General features: G+C 48.0%; 1 protein-coding gene across 2 annotated transcripts in view; it reads right to left on the bottom strand.

Annotated features, from left to right (window-relative positions):
- Positions 1–16848, bottom strand: part of gli3 (GLI family zinc finger 3) — a 117069-nt gene that overhangs the window by 61790 nt on the left and 38431 nt on the right. Inside the window, exon 3 of one of the 2 annotated variants that reach the window (XM_076290709.1) lies at positions 8389–8637. In XM_076290709.1, the coding sequence (XP_076146824.1) occupies positions 8389–8637 (249 nt within the window). The remainder of the gene's footprint in view (positions 1–8388; positions 8638–16848) is intronic. The other variant, XM_076290710.1, reaches the window with a different exon arrangement.

Raw genomic sequence — 16848 nt, 5'->3', positions numbered from 1 at the left:
AAAAAAAAAAAAAAACGCCATGCTAAACCTGTCAGTCGTCTCCTCACTCTCCGGTCCCGAGTCAAAACAATGATACGTGTGACCACGGAGGGAAATCAACTCAGCTGCTGGCTAACTTATCAGGACATGCTCCCCGCAGCTGAGGGGCGCTGTGTGGTATGTTAATCAAGGATAGCCCCCTTTTATTGTCATCCCATATTACAAAATCACATTTTATTAGCAGGGTTACGGGGGGGAGGAGAGAAAAACACCGCATTGGGAATGCAACTTAAGACATTCTCCACTGGCATGTACAAATCCCGATTGGTATACACACACACACACACACACACACACACACACACACACACACACACACACTGGTGGGTAACATGCACAGCATGTGTACGGAGAGTGTATGTAATATGATTTCTGTGGTTAATGCAACCTGCTGCACTACCACTGGAAATGGGGTGGGGGTGATGGGTGGTGGGACACGTATGCGCTCTATTTAAATAAGCAGAGGGTGTCTGATAGGTTTAGCATACACACACAAACCCGGCACACGGGATGTTTTTTCTGGGCGGTGAGTAGGAAAAGCACGCGCCGCCGAGGCCTAAGGAATGTGTGCGCTACCCTCCTTGCTGGTTAGCGGCCCGCAAGCCTCCTGCAGACTGACTCTAATGGCACATCCAGAAAATGGTAGGGCAGGGACGCATGGCACCGCTTGCTCTCACAGAGGGGGTAAACAAATTAAATTACAGTCTGCGTAAAGTCAAATACAGCTGGTATGCTAAACAAACTGTTAAACAAAGTGGCATTTGGGGGGGGTTACAAAAAGTTAATTATATGTCTGGGAAAGACACCCACTTGTATCATCTGATACTATGAACCTACTATTAAAACCCGCAGCTTAGAGACACATTATGCAATCAATTTAATTTTATTTCCATATCTACGTTAATCACACGTGGTGCATGTGGATTTGTTTGTCTCCTCCGTAGCTCAGGCGCAATGCTTGGCCAATCAGATTGCGACTCTTTTCCACGGTTAACTGAGCCACTGTAGTCTGGTGGAGTCAGTGCCTCACTGACGTGAATCAGACAAATTACAGCTGGGTCTCAGTGCAGCCAGAGGTCAACACCTTCAGGGCTAATTAGAGTGTGCTCACTCCGGTTCCTCACCCCTGTCACCCTCTCACTTTCTCCATTCTCCCTCTGCATGCCTTTCCTTTCTCTAAACCTCTCCTTTCCCACTCCCTCTGTCTTAATAAACTTCCTTACACAGAAGACACGACACGGGCCTTTCTCTGCAATGCAACCCCCCCCCCCCCCCCCCCTCCCAAAAAAAAAAGACTGGGTTGAGTTGTAATCCATTTACGCCATCCCAGTCAACAAATCCCCCCCAATTAATCCTGACGGACTTACAAACAGGGTTAGATACCATCTAGAGACAAGGCCGAGAGGACCAGAAAGAAAGCGACTGTGAGAGAGAGGGAGGGAGGGAGGCAGACCAGAGAGGGGGCTGAGAAAAAAAACGAGAGGAGAAAACGGCTAGATGGTGCCAGTGGGGAAGCAGAGAGAACTTGTGTCCTGGTGGTTTCTCTCCTTGCATCTCTGGCTGTCTCTCTCTATCTCTCCTTCTCTCACTCTCTCTCTCTCTCTTCCTCTCTCCCTCTCTCTCTCTCTCCTCTTCACCCAGGTGGCGCCCAGGGGTTCAGTGCCTGGGCCGAGAGACAAAACCAGGTCGGTGTAAACCTTAAAGAGGATTAACCCTGCCGGAGTGCTTTAATGAGACCAGAGAGCACCCCGGCACCACTGAGGCCCCACTGATTGAGCCGGGCCAGAGCGCACTCCCAGCAGCCTGCGCCGACAGAGCCACATCAAAGAGCCCCGGCTGGGGAGAGGAGAGGAGAGGGGAGAGGGGAGGAGAGGTGTGCTGAGCAGGGGCAAGGGGGGGGGGGGGGGGGGGTCGAGGGTTGGAGGAGAGAGTCTGGTAAGAGAGAGAGGGAGAGAGGGAGAGAGAGAGAGAGGGAGGGAGGGAGGGAGGGAGTAGGGGGTGGATGGATGGAGGAATCCCTTATCTCTCCCTGAGAGGATGCTGCTCTGTGGAGCGAGATTGTCTGGAGCTGCCACCTGTCCCAACCATCTTTGAAGGCACCGCTGAGCCTGTGATGCCTCTGACCTCCTTCAGCTCCTTTTCTTTTATGTCTCTCTTCATTTTCAGCTTTGTTACACCCCCTCCCCCCCAGCACCCCCAGCACCCCACACACACACACACATACAGACTCATATATACCACAACCAGTCTCACAGCCCTTCTCCTTCACCTCTCTCTCTCTCTTTCTCTCTCTCTCTTTCTCTCTCTCTCTCTTTCTCTCTCTCTCTCTCTCTCTCTCTCTCTCTCAGACTCAGTCTCAGTGGATCTGCTTTCCCCTCTACCCTCCATCTATTCGTCCCACTCTCTCTCTCTCCAACCCACCACCCTCCTTTCCTCCAGTGAGTTTCCAGCGAGTGTCTCTCCTGCGATAAGTATAAGTGGGCAGGGACACGGCCTTCTTACACCTTCTCAGCCACACAATAATAGGGACGGGGGAATCATTTTAATTACGGCAAACACTTCTCAATCCCCTTCCCCTCCGCTCTGACAATACACGCCTGTTATCCTGCAGGTGAGCGGTGCCGGCAGCCGGAGGATCGGGGGATGTTGACCTTCTCCTGCTCCTCACACGAGGGAACCGAGACCTCAAAACAAGCTGAGCTGGTGAGATTTACATACATGCGAGCGGCGTGTGAAGAAAAGAGAGAACACCCCCCCGCTCCCATGACGCCACGGGAAGGAAAACGGCGTGGAAGAAAAGGCGAGTTGTGAAAAGACGTGTTTGAAAAAAGGAAGAGGAAAGGGGGGGGGGGGGGGGGGCGATGGGCTCAGAGATGTCACAGTTCTCACCCCTGCAGGCGTTTGTGGAACGAGGGTCCCTGTGGGTCGCGTCAGCTTCTGTGCGGCTCCTTGTTCCGAGTGTTCTTAAGTCAGATTTCAGAGTGTCTGCGAAGTGCAGTTCACCAGTGCCTGTGGCTTTCCCCTGGCAAACAGCTCACACTTTGGAGAAGCATTAATAAGAGTGCTTCTGAGACCTCAAAGCTCAATTATTGTGTTTGCTTTCTCATATCAGAGCAGGGAGTTTCGGCAAATTCACACTATTGTACATTTATCTGGGGTCCTACGGCAAACAGATATTATGCAGACAAATACTACGCAAACAACCGCTGTGAAACCTTCGCTACTTATTATCATTATTGTCCCAGAGAAACTCAGTAGCTTAAGCAGTGGCTTGATAAGTCACTTTGCACTCCAAGGCTTTCTTGGAGGAAAGAAAAAAGAATGGAATGAAATGGACTAATTTCATACTTGGCCTAACCCTTAAATCAAATGAAAGGGGGGGGGGGGGAGAAATCATAAGAATGTGAGGGTCAGGCCAATCTAACTTTTTAAGCAACTCCTCTTAATAATCTTTATAAAGGAGGGGGATCATCCGATTATCTGTGGTATTATGTGCGCGCCAGGCTGTGTGAGGGGGCTAAGGCGCAGCGCAGCGCCCGACGTCGCTTCCCTCACTCCTCTCGCCGCTGATGAAAGGAGGAAGGAGGAATGCGCGAGATCCCCTTCCAGCGCCTGCAGGCGCGCCCCCAGCAGCTCTGCCCCCCTGTGCCCCACTGCCTTTCAAAGAGCCAATATTGAATCAATCAGGAAGACAAGCTCTCGTCCTAGAAATGGGTCGTGTGTGTATGTGTGTGTGTGTGTGTGTGTGTGTGTGTGTGTGTGTTTGGTGATGTGTGTGTATTTCTATGTACATGATGTGCTTCCATTATATATTTTTTTGCTGGCCTTCCATTTTTTAACATGCTCTTTTAGGTTTGCTTTCTATTGCAAAAAGCTGACCCAGCTCTCTCTCCGACTGGAGACTGCCAATCTAATCCGAGCTGGAGTGTGATTTACGCGCTCACGGAAGCATCACTGAGCTGCTGGCCCTTTGGCGTGCGAGTCACGTTCACAACCTCTTTGACAGCCAGCTCATTCAGTTCAATGGTCAGTTGCAGTGTTATGGAGAGGCTGGGGGGGTCGGGCAAACAGGAGTGTCTGTGTTGGGAGTGGAGCAGGCCGGAAAGGCTCATGGTCTGCAAGGCCAGACTAAACCTGAACGCTCAACTGTGTGCAATCAAAGGAAGATCCGCATCTGGCCCTACATGTGGCTTGCTTCACCGGAGCAGTGAACTTAGGAATATCTCTGAAAATGACCACTGTGCCTTGACTTTGGTCAAAGTGTTGAAGCAGGGTATCAGAGAAGCTGAGGATTACCAGCTGTGGGGATATCTAGATCTCTACATTTCTTTACTGAAAGAAGTAGACGCAGCTGGCTTAAGAGACAGAGACTTCTGAGTCTCAAGGCTCTCTGCATTTAGTCATAAAGATACTATTCTGCAGTGACAAACACAAAGAAACTTCTAAACACACACACACACACACACACACACATAATGCCAAATGCCATCAGCATCCTTCCAGCTATGGGTTGCAGCTTAGTGTTCTTCTTTCTAGCTTCTTAGAAATCTCTTGGACATCCCCTAATATTTCCAATACAACTGGAACTTACAAGAAAGCCACAAAGCACAATACAAGCTTTAAGTCCTTTAATGGGAGGCGTCGATTGGCGAAGACAAGTGAGCGCCTGTTTAAGAAAACAGAACACTTGAACGAGGAGGAAGAAGAATCTCTCCTCCCAGATGGACTCAGAGTCGTTGCTGATTCGCCAGGAAGTGGCTCACTGTTGCTTAAGTCCGCTGACCCGCTAATCGGTGCACAATGTAAACAGATGTCGTCGCTGCCGTGTGCAACACTCACACTTGCTCACAATCAGAATCTTAAAGAGGCAGACTCCTTCATTAATCCTACCCCCCTCCCTTCTCTCTTTCTCTCAATCCTGACACTGTCTGATCCACGGAAAAGCCGCCATGTATTAGCGCGGTGGTAAGCAGGATGTGGACTCTTATCCAGTGTTTGCCGAAGAAAAGCGGCTAAGGCTCGAGCATTGCGATGGTTTAGCTACAGCTCACAAAGGGGAACAATCCCCCCCATCACCACCACTTCCTCGTCTTTGTACAGAAGTGGGTGTTAAAAAACAAATAAAGGAGTTTTTTTTTCTTTAAAAAGGAGTAAATACTGTCTTGGGCCTCTGGCTTGGAGATGTGGGAGAACAAGAAAGAGGTCTGGGCGAAAGAGGAGATTTGTTGCAGAAGCTGAGACCCCTGCTGCATAAACTCCTGACTCCCCTCCTCCCCTCCCCCCCAAAGCGCTCGTTGTTCCTTCCCGATTTCCGCTCCCCAACGCCCACATCTCTGAGAGCATCGCAGCACCGGCAACCCACCAGTCCAGGTGCGCCGAAGGGAAGAGGCTGCAGGTGTTGGCACGTTTTAGGCGCATTAGGTGCCTGACATCCAACTGGCGTGGAAGAATAATCGGATTTCGCCCGGGCCCCTTCCCTGGCTGCTCTGCACGCTCTGCAAACACAGCACAAAGGCCTGCAGCCCCCACTCCATCACACACTCACACACCTGGGATGCATTTAGGAGGTGATGGATCTTGGGAGTGTGCGTGTATGTATGTATGTATGTGAGTGTGTGTGTGTGTGTGTAAGTTTGTGTGTGTGTGTGTGTGTGTGTGTGTGTGTAGAGAAATTGTTCTAAAGGGTGGGGAACAGTGTCAGAAAAAGGGGGTCAATGTTCTTCACACTTCAAGAGTGATTGGAGATTGGCGCCAGCTAGGGCCTGCTTAAAAGGCACTAGAGGGTGTGTATGTGGGGGGGTGGGGGGGGGGGTGGATTTCGGGTCTCAGGGCTCTCAAGAGAGAGCAAGGGGCAAAGGGCAGGTGCGAAGAAACAGATCCTCAGGGTCCTGCCTTCCTCCAGCCTGTCAGGGAGCAGTGGAGCCACGTCTTTGGGGACACCTCCAGCTCCTGTCGTGTCATGCTGGAGGAAGTGGAGGAAGTCATCGCAACACGCTATGGGAAAAGCCGTGGCTGTGTTTATTCCTCTGAACTTTAGGGCAATGGCCTGAGGAAGTCCTTCACAAGGCCCTTTATAGAGATGAATCAGATGACAGTTTTTTATGAGCCAAGGGGGGAACTCAACTGGACTAGCTGTCGGGTAAGAGCAAGAATAACAAACCAACTAAAACAAGTATTTTTTTTTTTAAAAAGAGCTATGGGGAAACCCATGTGTAAGCATGTGTTACCGTGACCATGAAGGGCTGAATGACTCTCACCATTAGCCCACATAATCACTGAGTTTCATTACAGCTTCTGGTCCATCAATCAAAAAGGCATGCAACCAGAGGAACACAGAAATGAACCAAAGCAGCTCGCAAAATCATATTACATGTCAAAGAGAGGGGGAGTGAAAGAGATGGAAAGAGAGAAAGAGAGAGGGAAAGAGGGACAGAGGGGGAGAGGGGAAGAGGCTGATGGAGAAGAGTGGGGGGTGGGCCTCCATGCTCTTTCCTCTTTTCTAACCTCCTCTCACCCGTTTTTTTTTACTGCAGCTCCGGGCTGCCATGCGGAAAGAATGGAGCCCTTTTCAAGTTACAGAACCCCCCCCCCCACCATTCTTTAGACTCCCCTCCATCACCCCCCCCCCCCAACACGGCTGCTCAACTCTCCCGTTTCACCCGCTGCCTTCTCCACATGACCCTCACTGCCACTGCCACCCCCACCACGTCAGAGCCCCACATCATCAAACCCCTCTGAGCACCAGCAGCCTGGAACGCAACCCCTCCAGCCCTCCCTCACTCCTCTACTCACAGAACCCCCCCCCCCCCACACACACACACACATACACCACTATCCACCAACCTCCCCACCACCCATTTGCACTCACTGCTCCCACACCAGCACCTCCTGTACCACCCCCCCCCACCCCCCCAATCCAGCCCAGGCACCCCACGGCAGCCGCAATCAGAAGTGGCAGTCTTGCTGAGCTGGGGCCTTGGCCGGTAATGGACAGTAATGCTCGGCTAGCGAAGGTCCGGTCCTGCGGCCGGCCTTTCCTCCGAGGCCTGACTTCAAGTAACCTTCCAAATTAGGAGAGACCGTTACCGCTCAGGCACCAGTGCACACAGAGAGTGCTGGGCTAATGAGCAAGCTAAATAAATAGAGTTACAGTAAATGGCTGGAAAATGGGGAGAGAGAGAGAGAGAGAGAGAGAGAGAGAGAGAGAGAGAGAGAGAGAGAGAGAGAGAGAGAGAGAGAGAGAGAGAGAGAGAGACCTTTTCATTACAGCTGTTGAATTAAAAGAGGTATGTCAGGCCCAATTCGGAGCCAATTTAGCGAAACTAAACAAGCCATCACATTGAATCCATGTCTTGGGGGGCAACGTCCGGGCTTACGGTGGTCTGCGAAATTAACCTCCTAAAGGGCCACAGCTCACCTCATCCATCTCTCACTCTCTCACTCTAATTTTCTCTTTCTGCCCTTTTTCTCTTATTGCCATGTAATTCTTCCTCTCTTTCTCTCTCTCTCTCCCCCCTCTGATTCAGTCACACTTCCTTGCAGGTCCCAGCGAGAGAGCAAAGGAGAAGAGAGAATAAAATGGAGAGAAAAGAAAAAGAGAGGGAGACACAGAAAATAGAAGGATGGAGAGACATAGTAGGGGAGGCTGGAGGCTTTGATCTGTGTGTTGATGAAGGAGAGGGGAGTGCTGTGCTCAGACAGACCCTAATGAGGGAATTAGGGAGCAGCGTAAGCCGTCCTCCATACTAACTCCCTCGGAAAAGAGAAAGAAAGGGAGAAAATAACAGAGAGAGAGAGAGAGAGAGAGAGAGAGAGAGAGAGGGCAACTAGTCAACTGTCAGGCCCAATCACTCAACCAGCAGCTTTGCCTTTCACCTTACAACAGAGACAACGGAGGTGAAAAACACTACGTGCTTTTACCGTGCGTGTCCTTGAGCTTAAAGCCTTGGCTGAAATATATTGTATTGAAGTGGTGGTCTGCCTTGCATATCACTCCCACTGTGTGCTGTGAGACTTTCAGATTGGCTTGGTGCTGTTAAGAGTCTCATTTTCTATAGTGAGACATCATTAGATCGTTACAGAGAGGGCCAGAGAGAAATACAATTCCATAGCATAGGTAATTAACTAGCATGGAACCTGTTCCCAAAAATCCAAAACTGCTGAACAAAATCAATGTATAGTACATTTAGAAAACAACAACATTAAAAGAACAACTAAAAACATACAAAGCAACATTTTTAAATTGTTAAAATAAATCCTTTCCTGGTGATCAATGTAAACCACACTGTAAAAACCTAAACTAAAAAAACTCCTCACAATCAATAATCAATCCTTTACTGGTGAACTTACTGTAAGGGGAGTCCAGGTAACCATTGCGGGGATCCATGGCAAAGAGCGTCCCACGGTAAGGCAGGGGGTGGTCATGCAGGTGGGGCAGCGAGCTGGACAGCTCCTTCTTGACATGCTGGGGGCGGTCCTCCGTGGAGGTGGACGGCTCCTCGCTCAGCTTGCCCGGCGCTGTGCCGGCCACGGGACTCTGGGTGCTGATGGCGTTGCGCCGCTCGCGGTGGTGATACGTGGGCCCAGAGCTCTCATCTTCTGGGGTAGGATGGAGGGAAGCAGAGAGGGAGAGGAAGAGAAAGGGGGGAAAAGATAAGTAAAGTGTGAGGGTATTGATATTCATGTCTTATCATTTTTTATTTATAAGTTCTGTATGTCCTTATGTTTCTTATCCATGTTTCTTATTAGTCCTTATGTTTACAGTCGGGCTGGATAGAAGAATTCAACTAAATTAGCTGTTTATCTGTTCTGTGTTCTTCTACATCTGACTGTTATAATTTCGATCTGTTCCTGTACCGTCCTTGAGTATATCTTATTATACATATTGTGGCTTGGCAGTGTGTCCCTGTTCTGCATGGGTGCACCTCCTGCATTCAGTGGTTATCTGTTTTGGATTGGCAGGTGGACATTAATCAAGGTCTCATTTAGCCTGCACGCAAGCTGGGATGACCAACGCCATATCTTGTCAACCTGAAAGGATACTTAAACCGTAACTATTGGATTGCTTAGTTAGAGCAGCTGGTGGCCTCAATTGCCTCAATGGATCTTTATTCATCTGTGGTATCAAAATTAATAGTGACCCTCTTGTACACTTAATGTTCAGTGCTGACCACATACATACAGGGTATTTTGCATGTGTAAACACCTGTATTGTATATCTGAGTGAGGGAGTTTGTACATGAACTGCTGCACCAGCTGCCTGGAACACAACCTCTCCAGCCCTCCCTCACTCCTCTGATCACAGAACCCCCCCCCCTCCACACATCCACCACTACCCACCTACCTCACCACCACCCATTTGCACTCACTGCTCCCATACCAGCACCTCCTGCACCACCACCTCCCTACTACCACCCCCACAATCCAGCCCATAAATGAACATCTCTCTCTATATATATATCACACACAAACACACATACACACCTATACTATCATGAACGACTGAAACCTGAACTGCTGACAAAGTCCTCTGTGAGCTCTGATTTTTATTACAAGAGCAACACACATACAGGTATAGGAGAAACTGCAACCCAAATGCCCTTTAGATTTTTCAGGTGAATCACAAGTAATTTGCTGAGCTGCTATCAAAGGCAACTTCTTAAGTGCACACACAAACAAACACACAAACACAGAGAGACACTCACACATACACATGTGCACACAAACTCAACAGCATGGAACAAGTCAAGTCACGTTCAAAGCTCCTAAGAAAGCATAGCTCGGTAGACTCGTTCAGACCATCTGCTCTTGCAGTGAGCATTGTGGGTATTTTCTCTAACCCCCTGGGTTTGGTCTCTTGGTGGGGATCTGAGCATGCAAGACTGAGGCTGAGCGTCGAGAGGCCTCCTGCTTTCTCTAAAGAGAAACAGGCCTCCACTCCGTATCAAAGCTGTAGCAGCCCGGCCTGGAGTTCCCACAAGCCAACATTCTCTGTCAGTTCCTTCACGTTTTTTTTCCCTCCTCTTCTTCAAGTCGACTTTTTTTTTCTCTCTCAAAGACATGGATTCCCATGGAGAGGGCAGCTCTGTGTTTTTCCCCGGCATTCCACGCTGCCCGTTAAGTGGCCTCATGGGTAGTATCAACGCCCACCTCCCTCCCTCCCTCCCTCCCTCTCTCTCTCTTTTCTTTCTTCCCTCCCTCTCTTCTCTTCCCTTCCTCCTTCTTTCTCTATCTGTCTTTAGCCCCATGTCTTACTGTGAGTTGTGTTCCACCTACCTTCTCTGTTAGTCCGTCTTCCCTCTTCCCCCCATCGCTCATACCTTCCCATTCCTCTATCTCTTTTTCTCTATCTCTTTCTTTCTCTCTCTCTCTCTATTTTCTTTCTCTCTCCTTCTCCCCCACTTCCCAGCGTAATCTTTTCTGGAGAGCAGGGGAGCTCTAGGGGAGCGTTGTGATCCCTGGGGGGCTTCTCTCTGCAGCGTGTCAGGCTTTACTGTGGATAACTCAGCCGAAGGTTTAGTGACTGAGCTGAGGTCTGAAGACGCCTGACCCCCACTGCAGGTCCTCACCCCGTGACCCCAACACAGTAAAATACAGTGCAGACTTCTTTAAAAGATCCACTGGCAGTCACAGGCATGTCAGCTCAATGCTCAGTGTTTTCTAGAGCTCAAACTATAGATGAAAACAAATACAACACAATATTACACGTTGGGCCAGTAATACTGTAGATAAATTTGTTTCGTAAAAAACGAAGAGAAAAACAAATAATAAAAACAACTCTATTTGACCTCAATAATATTTCTTACATGCTTCTATTTAATGCTTTAATAGTATTTCACTTATCTCACTATAATCCCCTCTGTCAGAGTGCTGTTTCATGTCAGATGTGCTCCAGTGGTCCTTGCTAAAGCTCGCTAAAGTCCAGCGAGTTGAGCCACCCTCCAGCCCACCACCGCTTCAGTTCATTAGGGGTCTGTCTGGGCGGCCCTAATTCCACCCCAGTATCTCAGTCGTGACTACAGTACTCTGATGTTCTCAAGCTCTGGCATGGGGACTCTGTTCTAGAAGCCAAACAGCTAAAGCTCTGTAGCAATAGCTTTAGCATGCGCGTTAGCATTAGAGCCCCATCGTCGAACGCTGCCTGTCTGGCTCTTGCTACCAGCCCCGGCTCTGGTCAGAGGAGACGTGAAAAAGCCCAACTCAGAAGAGAGGAAAAGGAGAGGGCAGATTAGGCTACTGGTGTGCCCCGTGCTGAGCAGGAGAGGACGAGCTAGGCGCCTATGGGCAAGCGTTTTGAGGGGCCCCCAGAAAAATTTGAGCTGATCCCATTCCGCGTCCCTTACGCACGCTTCACAGTTGGCACTGCAGTCCCAAAGTCTGTGTGGTTGCTGTGTGGTTGCAAAATCCAGCAACTCTGAACCATTTAACTGACAGGGAGTGAGAGAGAAAGAGCAAGCATGTATAAGTGAGAGAAAGAGAGAGGGTGGGAGAACGAGAGCTTCTTCCAATCCAAGAGAAATGACAGTGTCAGTTATGGTATAAGTATTTAATCCTATACTGCGTACCCCGTGATCTTATTAACGGAATAATGCCACTTATGCTGTTAAATCTGGATTAATAGGTCTACTCTCACAAACTGCAATATTAACATAAAGGGATTTAGCAACTGTGTGCCTGTGCTCCTTGTATGGATTTGCTAGAGGAGGTTACAGCTGGCTATAAGCTTGCCTAAGTGAAATCACTGCCAGAAAATAGGGGCATAGGCGGCACCCAAACAGAGAGATAGGGAAACGCATCTTTAAGGTCAGTTTAGAGAAAATAGCTAGTAGTGACATTCTACAACTCGATTACTAAACTGAACCTTGGACATTGCTAGAAAGCACTTTACTCATAGATTTATGATCAAAATGTTTTAAATCCAAAAATGAAAAATCCTTTTTCCAGGGGCATTTGAAACTGTGGGCCCCAGAGAACTGTCCCATTTTATTTCTGTTGTGCTGGATTTTTGTCACTCCATTAGTTCCTGTTTGAGCCTACTTCCTCATTGAAGAGAAACCTCCTTCATCATGGAAGCTGTGGTGTCCATGAAGATGGGTCACTTTAGAAGGGGGTGGGTGTAGATAGTGGGCTCAGCTGGTGTTGTTAGGACCTGAAGAGCACAGAGGACTTAACCTACCAACTCTGCAGCAAACTAACCATTCCCTAAAGGCTATACCCTGGATTATACCCTTTCATTCTCCATGCCTTGGTAGTGAAGAGAATAACATGAATAAACTATAAATTAAGGGTTTGGGTCGGCATGAGTAAAGAATAAAAATAATATTGATTAAGAGTAAAATCAATGCAGCATTATTTTTCGTCATGTTTTACAACTCATTGTTTCTGAATAGAAGAGAAATCAAATAGTTCTGCAATTAAGTTCAGAATCATGTGCTTGTTTGTTTTCCACACCATCCTGCTCCACTCCTCAAAGTCCTATGGCCTGCAGTCCTAGTGGCAAGATTGCAAAAGATTATTGAAATTATTACCCTCCATCCTCCCTCTCTTTTCCTCTCTCCCTGCCTCTCATCCTAATGACTAACCACAAAATCCCAAGTGTGCACCTCCCTCTCTCTGCCTCCCTTTCTCCTTCCCTCTCTCTCACTCTGCCCTCAACACACAGACACTTTCTTTCTGCCTATCTCTCTTCCCTTAGGGGAAAATCTTTCTCTTTCTTTCCCTCTCAGTGAACCCTGTCGGTGTTTGCCCGCTTCATTCATGTCCGAGAGAGGTCAAGCGTATAAAACAGTGCTCAATCTAACAAGTGTCACCCGATCCCCCCTGGCCATCGTCATGGTGAACTGATCCAGAGTGCTTCATTATGCTCCTGTGAGGCGCTGAGCACCAGCTCATCCTTTTTACATCGCTGTGGCTGAGAGAGCAAACACAGGGGGAACCCTGGGTCAACAAGCCTCAGAATTGAGAGGCAAATAAATAATAGCCCATCAACCCCCTCCTCCTCCTGATTCTTCCCTGGTATTTCCCCTCACATTCTCTACACGTCTGTTTCCAGATCATGTATAATGAAAAAAGTCATAATTTTTGTGGAATACCAGCAATTTACCTCCACCAGAAGAGAATTTAAAGTGTTTTAATTTACAAAGGCAAAATCAATAATGGTGTGTTCCAAGTATCAATAGCAAAAAACACTTAACTTTTTTTCTCAATTTGAGGTCTGAAGCTACAAGTAGTTTTTAATAATTCATGTCACTGACTTTTGATGAATGAACCTTTCCTTCTGATGAGATGTGTGTTCATTTGCTGATGCAACTCCAGAATTACTCCCCGGCTTTGTTCTCACCTGGGTGAGTGTTTTCATTCTGATGTGAAGAGATACACATGTCTAGCAGGTTCTTTGAACCAGGAGGAAAAAACGCACCAAAAAAAATAATAACTTGAGTTACTCTGACCACTGCCCTTCCAGGCCATTTCTCACTCCTCTCCGCTACTCCAGCTCTCTCACCATCTCTCTCCTCTCCTTACACTTGACTCATCCCATCCCTATCCACAGGTTCACAGGTCTACTACTCAACCCTCCCTCACCCCCCTCTTCCCCAACAACACAAAAACACCGGGCTGGTCCTCAATGGACTGGGGGAGGAAGCATGCTCCACTGGAAAAGAGAAAGGCGGGTGGGTGTAAAAAACGAGTCTGGTCTCTCTGTGGTGATTGAATTTCTTAACATCTTTTCAAAAAGCGCTTAAATGCCTGGAGGCAAGAGGAAGAAACAAGCTAATGGTGGATGGGGAGCACAGAACAAATTTCAGAGCCCTTTCCTGCTCGCGTTTGAGGTTGAAAGCGAGCTCCTGCCTTTCAAGTTTCAAAGTCCTCCTTCCTCCCGCAGTGTCACTGAAGGATTTGAAAAGAAGGTAATTGTGCTCGCTGCCGACCTGATCAGAGCGCACGCCCCGGCTCTAGTATATCAGGAGCTTTCTCTGCCACTATAATGGAGACCGGTGCTCTGCTCAAGAGCTCATTCTCTCGCACTCTCTCTCTCTCTCCCTCCCTCACTCTTTTCCCTCTCACTCTTTCCTCCCCTATCCTCTCTCTCTCTCTGACACTCTCTTCCTCTCTGACTCTCTCTCTCTCTCTCTTTCATTCCAACTCTCAATCACTCACTCACTTTCCCCAGCCAGCCCCTCATTAAATCCTAATGCCCAGGTTTTTTCCCCCCTTTTTATGTTTGGGGCCTCCATTGTAAAAACTCTGCCTTGGATACCTTCAAAAAACAATCCAAAAGCCTCATGCTATACCAAGGGGAAACCAGCCTAATGAGAAGGCCAAAGGAGAGAGGTATGCAAACAACCAATGACAAATTGAAAATATGGAGGAGATAACGAGGTAACGAGAGGCGCCTTCCGGAAATGAGTACTTGGCCCTGGGACACAAGTGCTCATGTTAAGAGGGTCTGTGCAGGAGAGAGTTCTTGTTTCTCTCCGGCAAATACTTCCTTCTTTTCTCTCGTTCTCTTTCTTGTGCTCTGGCACAGTAGGGACTAAGTTCCAGAACACGCCAATCAGGTCTTTTTTTTTTTTTTTTTTCGCCCTCAAAGTTCTACATGATATCCTGCAGCCACAATGCCAGTCAACGCCAATCAGGACATGGCAGAGTTGGAGCACAAAGACAGCTTTGCATCAGCATTGCACAGTGTTGCACAGTGTTTCCGGTGAGCGGGCTTTTGTTCGAGGCCTTACTGTCGAGGAGGAGTGCGGTGAGCGCGGGCTTTGAGATTGAGCCAAAGCCGCGGAGAGTTTTCCACCTGCGAACTTTTCAAAAACACCATTGTCAATAGCATGAACAGGTCTGGCTCAGAGGGGGTTGGTGGAAGAGAGGAGAGGGAGAAAAAAAAAGAGTGAGAGTCAGAGAGAGACAGATAGAGGAAGAGAGAGAGAGAGAAACAAAGTAGATGATGCGCACTGAAAACACAAAACGCTTCTTCAAAGCCCCACTCCTCCTGTGCGATAATCTCTCTCCTGTTACCCCCCCCCCCCCCTCTTTCTCTTGCAAATCACATCGCTGGAGTTAGGAGAGGGGAAAAAAAATAAAAGGACTTGAAAAAGATTCCCCCAATTAACAATGAGACTTGGGATGTGAAAATTCCAGCGTCTGGCGTCCGTTTAATAAGAGCAGCTCTCCAAGCGGCTTAGCGTTAGCGGAGCTAGCGTTACCTGAATCATGCGGCCTGGCACCAGGTGCAGTACTACACGGGGAATCGCTAGTGATTAGCTGGCCCGCCAGGAAAAAGGGGAGCGCCTTGCATCAGCTGGAACACTCCGAATAGAGAGAGAGGGAGAGAGAGAGAGAGAGAAAGAGGGAGAGAGAAGTAGAAAGTACCCCAACACCGCACAGGGATTACTGCGATTGTGTGGGGTATTTTTTCACTCAACTTCTTGGCTCCCCAAGCAGTAACACAGAGTGGAGGGTTCGCCAAAAAATCCAGCCTTAACCCCCGCTGCGGGGATCCATAATGCCATGCAAGAGCTCGCTGAAAGGAGGGTTCAGATTGCGATTATGTGAAGGTGACTAAGTCTTCACACATTGATCGCCATGCTTAAATGTCATGGCAATGGCTCAAAAACAGTTCCGTTTGTATGAAAGATAGAAAAAAAAACTCTTCTCCAAGGATTCCTCATAATTCCAACCATGGACTTTTCAATATCAATTTCTGATACTTTTTTGATCAGGAAAAATAATTAACTTTCCAGCTCTTAGAAAGAATATTCTTAAATTCCAGTTGGCATGCAATGTCCACTAAAATGAGTGGGAATCAGTTTAAAGAAAGAAACTGTAATGGTTTCATAAACTGAAAATATGCGCCCCATAACTTGAGTATGAGCTTCCTCCTATTTAATTACCACCGCATTTTATAGACCTTTTTAAAATAAACAATATTCCATTGAGAAGATTTTAATATGATGTGACTCACAAATTCTTTAACAGCCTTTAGCAAATTTATTGGCAACCATAGGCATGCTATAAATAATTGTTTTTGCCAAAGGACTTTCTATCCCAGTAGGGTTTCAAAACATTATACCAACGTCCAGGGTGAGGTGGATATTTTCCAGAAGGCAGTGTTTCTCTGCAGGACCAAAAAAAAAAACATTAGAGGACATGCCTTTAATTTTATGTCATTACAAACTGGCTACACCCAGCTCAAAAGCCAGTCCTTCACTGCCAAGAAATCTGATTAAATCTCAAAGAGAAAAAAAAGAAGCTAGGGACTATTCATGCTGTGCTTTTACGCCAAGTTTTTTTCTCTCTCTTTTGTCTGCCTTTTGCGTTTGAGTTTGGACATCGCCAGACAGTTATGAAATGACAGAAAATCAATGCGGAAGCTTTGTTAAAAAGAAAAGTGAGTTCACAGCTCGCACCTACTGCTGAAACTTGGGTTTGTTTGCTTTTTGTGTTTGGAGCAATCCCATCGTGGGGTGCTATTTAAACAGCGGCTCGTGACTGATGCTGAGCGTAATTGCATGTGGATTCTGCCTGGCGGTTTGGGGGCCTCTCTGTCACCTCTTTAGCAGCTTGCTGACAGGGTTTGATTTCCCACTCTGAGTGTCAGCGACTGCTCTCCTCCATATTCATCTGCCAGGGTTCGATGCTTCCTGCATGTCTCAATCTTACTGCTTTGCCATGCAAACCCCCCCAACCCCCGACTCCCCTCTCCTCCTCCTCTCATGCCCTCTCTCGTGTTCCTCAGTCCTCGTGCTCCTGGGACCTGAGCGGCTCCATTTTGCCTACAGGCCTCTTTTGAGATTTCCTTGAGAGCCT

Source organism: Alosa pseudoharengus, unplaced genomic scaffold (assembly GCF_046254945.1).
Source record: "Alosa pseudoharengus isolate Yale_2024_CS ecotype anadromous, Long Island Sound unplaced genomic scaffold, YU_APseudo_1.1 YU_APseudo_1.1_scf_18, whole genome shotgun sequence".
In the NCBI taxonomy this organism is placed as follows: domain Eukaryota; kingdom Metazoa; phylum Chordata; class Actinopteri; order Clupeiformes; family Clupeidae; genus Alosa; species Alosa pseudoharengus.
Note: the sequence above shows the minus strand (reverse complement) of the source record. Positions and strands in the feature narration are given on the sequence as shown.